Raw genomic sequence first — 8,736 nt, 5'->3', positions numbered from 1 at the left:
ATATACCAGGGAGAATTAAACCTACTTTTTTTTGCCAGAAGTTAAGAACACATATAGCTCTTTGCTCTCCCTCTGAACAGAAATCTGGGTGGGATTATGTAGTTGCTGTGGTAGTTTTGAGTGGTGTTGGGATTTAAGTCAAGAAATGCATCAGCAATACCTTTGTGAACATTAATGTTTTTCTCACATGGATTTGCCTACATTTATAAACAATAGCTATCTTCTGTGAATTGAAAAATATTTATGTGGAGAGTCATGTATATATAAATCAAGAAATAAATTTGTGATTCCAGCAGTGTGCAATAATAAAAGGTGAGAGGTTAGAAAACTTTTTTTTACCTGGTAGTCCTTGATTAACTCCTTTCATCAAGGTAGAGAATGAGGTCTCTGATCACAGCTACACACTAAGAAAGTGTTATTGGTAACCCTTTCGTTTAGGGTCCAGTTCTCACTATAAACTAGTTATTACTAGGATATTGGCTGTTTATTAGTACTTATAAAGCACATATAAATGCCTTATTCTGCATGACCATATTCTACATCCCTAATCCCACACAATTACTTAACAACTACATTACTAACTATTAATAAGCCATAATTTAGAGTTTATTGAGGCAAATGTCAGTTAAAAGTGAGAATGGTGCCCTAATTTAAAGTGTGACGAGCTATTTTTCTGTGGCTATGAGAAATATCCTGTCTTATAGTTGATAGACGATCAATACTGAGTGTTTGCTGGATGAACAGGTTAATTGATTGATATGGTAATGTACCCCATATTGCCTCAGAGACATCTATTGCAAGGAGATTTTATTGAGAATGTCCCGTTGTCATCGGCAGCATGCAACAGATGTTGAACACCACACAACAGGAGCACAGACATCCAGTGGTGCGTACATTTGATTCAAGTTAGAACTAAACTTCAGGAAAATGGTTGACCATGTGCAGGATTGAGAATCCCTGCTGTCAAAAAATTAAAATTCAGTACAGATACCTTGAATCTTTAAAGCATTTTAACACTTTTATTATAAGCATTGGTTAAATAAATGGACACTCACATTTAAAACAACCATCTAGGTTAAGATGATGAAAACAAAACTCATAATGCTAAATCCCAAAAACTACATTCAATGTGTGTTGTGTAAATTAACACTCTTCATTTCACTGGAGGCATGATGTCAAACAAACTTGACACTTTTCATAACAGTGCACCAGCTAACCAATGCAACTCATTTTGTTGCAGTAGGCATTAACCCTAAAGTCTAAAGGAATCTCAGAGAAATGGCCAGGACATATTGCACCTCAAAGACCTTATGGATACAGGAAATAAAACCCATTTTAAAGACCAAAATATGAAATTAGACCCAGACTTTTCTTGAGAGTTTTCCATGAGATTCTTCCTAAAACCGATCTGTAATTTGATCATGTTTAACAGGCAGCCTCTGTGGTGAAGGTGCTGTGGTCCAACGGATGCTCTGGCGGCACAATAAGCTTGAGAGCATGATCTAAGGCCACTGCCGTCAGACCCCAGATTCGATACTTCGGACTGTGAAACACAGGGAGTGTGTACCCATAACGGTCACCAGTACGGAAGTGTGTGTAGCCTCTGTTTTGGGCTTGACATAAATGCTGAAGTGTCAGGGTAAAAATCTCTTCCACCTGTCAATCAAAGAAGTGCAGTGTTACTCAACCCTTATCTGGGGACAAACACTCTGCCATGATGTGGTAGAACTGAATAGATTGTGATGGATGTAAGTTGGGGAAATGTGCAGTGGTTTGCCTGTACCTCACTTGGATTAGGTCGAAAAGAGAGTGTCTCCAATGGTCCAAGATTGGCGATTACAGGCGCAATCATCATTCCAGACTGCAAATTAGAAAACATAAAATTAGATGAAGAATTGCACTGATCTTTACTTCAGAAATAGCTTTCTGACACTCAACTGTGCATTCATACCCTTAAAGTTCCCCTATTGTGCTATTTTAAAGTTTCTTCATTTTGTTTTATAGTCTCCCACAACAGGTTTACATGCAGCAAAGGTAAAAAGCACTTTCATTTTCTCATAATATACATTGCACATCACCACATTGTTCAACGATTCTCAAACGACTTGATGGATGAATCAGTCTCTCTAAATCCCTCCTTTCCGTAAGTCTACTCTGCTCTGATTGGTCAGATGGCTTGGTCTACTCTGCTCTGATTGGTCAGATGGCCCAGTCTGCTGTGATTGGTCTACTCTGCTCTGATTGGTCAGAGAGCCCAGTCTTTTGTGATTGGTCTGCTCTGCTCTGATTGGTCAGATGGCCCAGTCTGTTGTGATTGGTCTACACTGCTCTGATTGGTCAGATGGCCCAGTCTGTTGTGATTGGTCTACTCTGCTCTGATTGGTCAGATGGCCCAGTCTGCTCTGATTGGTCTATTCTGCTCTGATTGGTCAGATGGCCCAGTCTGTTGTGATTGGTCTACTTTGCTCTTCTTTCGTGGAGGTCCCAGATGAAACATAGATGAAGAGGTCTGCGTTCTGTGGCATTATGTCAGCCATTACTGCTCCAGAGATCCCAGCCGCTGAAAAACACTCTACCTTTGAAGATCTCCTTGAGGCAACGAGTAGGTCACTGCATGGGGCGGCCTCCCAGTCAAGCACCTTCATTGCAGATGATTACGCAGGGGCAGAACTCAGAATCCTTCAGAGAGCGCAATATGATTCCAGACAAGTCAAAACAGGGAAAGCACTTCCCTCCAGCAGTCGGCTCTTGTCACTTGCTCCAGAGTACGACTTCTCTAGGGACCTTATCCGAGTAGGTGGTAGGTTGCGCCGTTCTACTAGTCTGGAAGATGTCGTACACCCAATTTTGCTAGAACCTAAGCACCATATTACCAAACTTAAGATGGAGACAACAAGTTACTCCATTCTGGATCAGAGAGGGTCTTTGCAGAGCTCCGACTCAAGTTTTGGATCCTCCAAGGCCGCGAAGCTGTGTGTCGTCATCAGAGATCCTGTCCGGAGTGCCAGAAATGGAGAGCAAAGCCTGCAATTCCTAAGATGGCAGATCTACCCCCTTGTCATCTCCGCCTCCTGAAGCCTCCATTTTATTCAACAGGAGTAATTGCTTTGGCCCGTTCCAGGTCAACCCTAACTCCCTTCGAGCTTCTCTCTGACTGTGGGACCAACTTCCGCAGAGGGGAGCACAAGCTCAAAGCAAGTTTTGAGGCCATGTGCGAAGAGCTGCAGACCAAGTTGGCTAAGCACCAGATCCATTTCCATTTCAATCCACCAAATGCACCTCATTTTGGTGGAGCCTGGGAGCGGGAAGTCAGATCCATTAAGGCTGCACTCTACGTTACTCTGGGAGCACAGACAGTGACCGAAGAAGTCTTGCAGACAGTTCTGATTGAGGTAGTAGGAATCCTCAACTCCAAGCCACTGGGCTATGTGTTGACATATGTAGTCGATGTGGATCCCGTAACTCCCAACTACCTCCCCATGGGATGGCCCGATTCTTCGCTTCCTCAAGTGGTGTACCCTGAGTCTGAGATTCTCAGTTGGAGAAGATGGCGGCACAGTCAGGTGTTAGCTGACCAGTTTTGGTCCCATTTCATACGGAACTACTTACCTTTCTTGCAGTCAAGGCAGAAATGGGTAAAGGACACAGAGAACCTCACTGTTGGTACAGTGGTGATGGTAATTGACCAAAGGTTACCTCGTGCATTGTGGCCGTGGGACGAGTCACGAAGACCATTAGGAGTGTCGATGGTAAAGTGAGAACTGCTGAGGTGCAGGTGGACGAGAGGACCTACACCAGACCAGTGGCCAAGCTCATTGAGCTGCCGGCCATCCTTGGATAATGCCTCGACAACAGCTCCTGTGGATAGTTGAGCCTTTCCAGGAGATAATTCAAATCGTGAATTATGGGGCGACTGTGCAAAAGGATTAAGTGATGTGAGCCTGGACAGAGCATGTACAGCGAGTGTTCGCTCAGACCACGCCCCCTTTCCGACATGTTGCGACATGCCCTGACTTGCAGAGAACGGCTGGCAGTTGAGTTTCAGTTTATAAGTTAAGCTTCAGGTTGTGTTCGTGTGCAACAGTGACCACACGTAAGTTACGTTTCAGGACATGTTTAGCACTGTTTATTTAAGTAACTAGGGAGTTATTAGCCTCAATTGTGTTATGTTAGTTAACATCAATGTTTATTTCCTTTGCTTTAGAACCACACCTACACTGTAAAGTTCATAAGAAATAGTGCATGTGCATCTGTATTTCAAAAGTATATATTAAACCCTTCAACAAATATCCCTGCCTTCCGTGTCCTGACTAGACACCCCATATTGGTGACTAATTTAGTAACCAGTAGAGCCCCATTACATGATGGTCATGGCGGACCAAGAGTTTGAAGAGAATCAATAGGATTATAAGATATGCAGTTGTCATAGAGTGGTTTGTATGCAATTCTGTGAGATGTATTACTGCTAGACCAGTGCAAGACGTCAAATACACTATATTGCCAAAAGTATTGGGACACCCCTCCAGATCATTTAATTCAGGTGTTCCAATCACTTCCATGGCCACAGTTGTATAAATCAAGCACTAGGCATGCAGACGCTTCTACAAACATTTGTGAAAGAATGGGTCGCTCTCAGGTGCTCAGTGAACTTAAGCGTGGGACCGTAATGGGTTGCCACCAGTGTCCATTCGTGAAATTTCCTCACTACTAAATATTCCACAGTCAACTGTTAGTGGATTTTTTGACGGGATGCCAGCAGGTGGTTAAACTGGGAAACTACACCTACTCTACACTCATCCTCAACATCGGAGCCCCTCAGGGCTGTGTCCTCAGTCCCCTGCTTTACTCCCTCTAAACCAGCAACTGTATGGATAGACACAGTTCTAACAAACTGGTGAAGTTTGCCGATGACACAGTGGTCTTAAAAACGTTGAGAAGGCCTACCTTGAGGAAGTGGATGCTCTTTCCACATGGTGTCATACTAATAATCTCTCTTTGGATGTCATTAAGACTAAGGAGATAATCGTCAACTATGGGAGGAAGCAAGTGAGTAATTGACCCTTCGCTAAGCCACGGCCAAAAACCGCCACTGGCTAATCGTGTCTTAGCAACCGTAACTAGGCGCGGGAGGTCTGGCAAGCTTTCCAGCGAGGGAAACATGCCGAAGCGTTGTGCGTATGGATTGTGCAAATCTGATACCCGGTATCCTAAAAGTTTGGACGGGGGAGTGGAATTTTTTTTTCCTTCCCGAAAATCTAAAAGCCAAGGGTCTCCCTTGATGGGCGTGGATCAAGCAGTGTGGGAGACCCCATTCACAACTAAATGTCGACAGGATTAACAAAAACACCTATTGCTTGGAAGTTGGAAATAATGACGGTTCTTTGTTCAAAATGCATATATTTAAATGTAAAATAAGACGATTAAAGACAAGACGGAGGCTCACTGACATACTTTAAAATATATTTCAGCATTTTGTTAATCGACGGCCTACTACCCCTGACTGAGTAACTTTAACCCAATCCGATCGCGGCGCTCCCAGTGTTAGTGTTATTCCACAAGATTTATGGATAAACTGTTTGATTTATAATTATTAGATTATTTTCATATTTCACTTACCCTGCTGTGCACGAACATAGCTGTTCCTCAATTTGTGTGTTTCCCATTTGAATGGTCAGCGTTTGAGGCGCTGCTGCTTGCGCTGGGACTATAGGCTTTAGCTTCAATTTTTATGGAATTATTCTCTAACCGGTTGCATATTATGTCGTGGATATATCCCTCGAATGCACACTGCAGTCCCTTTTGTCTTGCTCTCTCAGATATTTCACATGTTCGCCAAAAATTACTAATTATCTCATTGGGAATGTCTGACACCGGTGCATACACACTGTAATAGATGTACCAGACGCGAAAGCTTGACAGGCGTAACAACAGTAACTAAGCAGGGCGGGGCTTAGCGAAGGGTCAATTACAGCCCTTTGATGACCGATGGGGCCACAGTTGAAAGGGAGAGCAGTTTTAAATATCTTTGGGTATATCTTACAGAAGATCTTTCCTGGAAAATGCATTCACATCACCTCGTAAAGAGGGCAAATCTACGCATCTATTATTTACGAAGGCTGGCCAGGTTTAGGGGTTTCTCAAAAAGTGCTGAGGACTTTCTATAATGGAGCTGTGGAGAGCCTACTCACTGGAAGTATTATTTTCTGGTTTGGAAATAACGGACCAAGATCAGAAAGCATTGTCCAGAATGGTAAGGTGAGCACAGAAAGCCATCAGGACTTCACTCCCTGGCATCAAAAACATTTACCTTCAGAGATGCAGGACAAGAGCCAAAAGAGTTATTAGAGACGTTCATCCTTCAGGACATAACTTATTGTCATTGCTCCTATTAGGGAAGCGTTACCGAATCCTGAGAACTAATACAGAGAGACTGGGGAGGAGTTTTTATCGTCAGGCAATCCGGCTATTAAATGAGGACACTTGACGAGTCTGAAGAACTTTTAAGCCATGTAAAACACATACATTACATACAGACATTATCATATACTGATTTTATTTTATGTTCATGTTTTTCTATGGTCTATTTATTATTCTTTTTATCATATTGTTGTCAGTATTTTTGCATTGTGGGACGAGAAACTAGGGGAAAATCATTTCACTACATTGCATCGTATGTGACAATCAATAAAGAACCTTGAACCTATTATAGCAAAGTGGAAGCAATTGGGAGCAACAGCAACTCAGCCAGGAAGTGTTAGGCCATGTAAAATCAGTCAGCACTTGCAGAGGTGCACAGTGCGCAGAAGTCGCCAACTTTTTGCAGAGTCAATAGCTACAGACCTACAAACTTCATGTGGCCTTCATATTAGCTCAAGAACAGTGCGTAAAGCTTCATGGAATGAGTTTCAATGGCCGAGCAGCTGCATCCAAGCCTTACATCAAGTGCATGGACAATTTCATGCTCCCAACTTTGTGTAAACAGTTTGGGGATGTTCCTGTTCCAGCATGACTGCACTCCAGTGCACAAAGCAGGTCCATTAAGACATGGATGAGGAGTTTGGTGTGGAGGAACTGGACTGGCCCACACAGAGTCCTGACCTCAACCTGATAGAACAGCTTTGGGATGAATTAGAGCGGAGACAGTGAGCCAGGCCTTGTCGTCCAACATCAGTGCCTGACCTCACAAATGCGCTTTTAGAAGAATGGTCAAAAATTCCCATAAACACACTCCTAAACCTTGTGGAAAGCCTTCCCAGAAGAGTTGAAGCTGTTATAGCTGCAAAGGGTGGCCAACTCCATATTAAACCCTACGGATCAGGAATGGGATGTCATTAATGTTCATGAGCATGTAAAGCAGATGTCCCAAAACTATTGGCAATATATAGTGCATGTTCAATCGGACCACAGGGTGGCAGCGCACTGGCCAAGCACTTGTGCTGCATTCACATATCTGAGCAAAGTATGTTTCTAGCCGTCCCTATTATGCTTTTTTGGATATGACCTTTCATGTAGTGTGTAATATAGCAGTTTGTGAATGTTACTGTCTCCTAAAAGAAAGAATAGATTATGGACTGCCTGAAACACGTCGTCAGTAATTGCAGTCTCACTTCCTGCACAAAGCTATGTAGCTTTTTAACACATTTGCATAATAGCAGCCTCTGGTCTTGATTGGCTGAACAGCATCTCTTTGCCCCACCCTCAAACACTGTAGTTGTATCTGAGACTGGAAGAGTTTGGTTCGTGTTGTTCATGTCGAGAAGATGCTGTTTTCTGCTGACAAAGCAAATCCAAAACTGTATGGATAGACACAGTTCTAACAAACTGGTGAAGTTTGCCGATGACACAGTGGTCTTAAAAACGTTGAGAAGGCCTACCTTGAGGAAGTGGATGCTCTTTCCACATGGTGTCATACTAATAATCTCTCTTTGGATGTCATTAAGACTAAGGAGATAATCGTCAACTATGGGAGGAAGCAAGTGAGTAATTGACCCTTCGCTAAGCCACGGCCAAAAACCGCCACTGGCTAATCGTGTCTTAGCAACCGTAACTAGGCGCGGGAGGTCTGGCAAGCTTTCCAGCGAGGGAAACATGCCGAAGCGTTGTGCGTATGGATTGTGCAAATCTGATACCCGGTATCCTAAAAGTTTGGACGGGGGAGTGGAATTTTTTTTTCCTTCCCGAAAATCTAAAAGCCAAGGGTCTCCCTTGATGGGCGTGGATCAAGCAGTGTGGGAGACCCCATTCACAACTAAATGTCGACAGGATTAACAAAAACACCTATTGCTTGGAAGTTGGAAATAATGACGGTTCTTTGTTCAAAATGCATATATTTTAATGTAAAATAAGACGATTAAAGACAAGACGGAGGCTCACTGACATACTTTAAAATATATTTCAGCATTTTGTTAATCGACGGCCTACTACCCCTGACTGAGTAACTTTAACCCAATCCGATCGCGGCGCTCCCAGTGTTAGTGTTATTCCACAAGATTTATGGATAAACTGTTTGATTTATAATTATTAGATTATTTTCATATTTCACTTACCCTGCTGTGCACGAACATAGCTGTTCCTCAATTTGTGTGTTTCCCATTTGAATGGTCAGCGTTTGAGGCGCTGCTGCTTGCGCTGGGACTATAGGCTTTAGCTTCAATTTTTATGGAATTATTCTCTAACCGGTTGCATATTATGTCGTGGATATATCCCTCGAATGCACACTGCAGTCCCTTTTGTCTT

The 8,736-nt window shown here is 43.0% G+C and overlaps 1 protein-coding gene across 1 annotated transcript in view; it reads right to left on the bottom strand.

Annotated features, from left to right (window-relative positions):
* Positions 1–995: 995 nt before the first annotated feature.
* The window catches only part of nudt8 (nudix hydrolase 8), a 30,386-nt gene continuing 22,645 nt past the window's right edge, over positions 996–8,736 (bottom strand). Inside the window, exons 4-5 of the mRNA XM_077224713.1 lie at positions 1,784–1,861; positions 996–1,656 (exon numbers count right to left, since the gene is read on the bottom strand). Of these exons, the coding sequence (XP_077080828.1) occupies positions 1,426–1,656; positions 1,784–1,861 (309 nt within the window). The 3' untranslated portion in view covers positions 996–1,425. The remainder of the gene's footprint in view (positions 1,657–1,783; positions 1,862–8,736) is intronic.

Source organism: Siphateles boraxobius, unplaced genomic scaffold (genome assembly GCF_051911475.1).
Source record: "Siphateles boraxobius isolate OS27281-9 unplaced genomic scaffold, OSU_SipBor_1 91, whole genome shotgun sequence".
Classification (NCBI taxonomy): Eukaryota; Metazoa; Chordata; class Actinopteri; order Cypriniformes; family Leuciscidae; genus Siphateles; species Siphateles boraxobius.
Note: the sequence above shows the minus strand (reverse complement) of the source record. Positions and strands in the feature narration are given on the sequence as shown.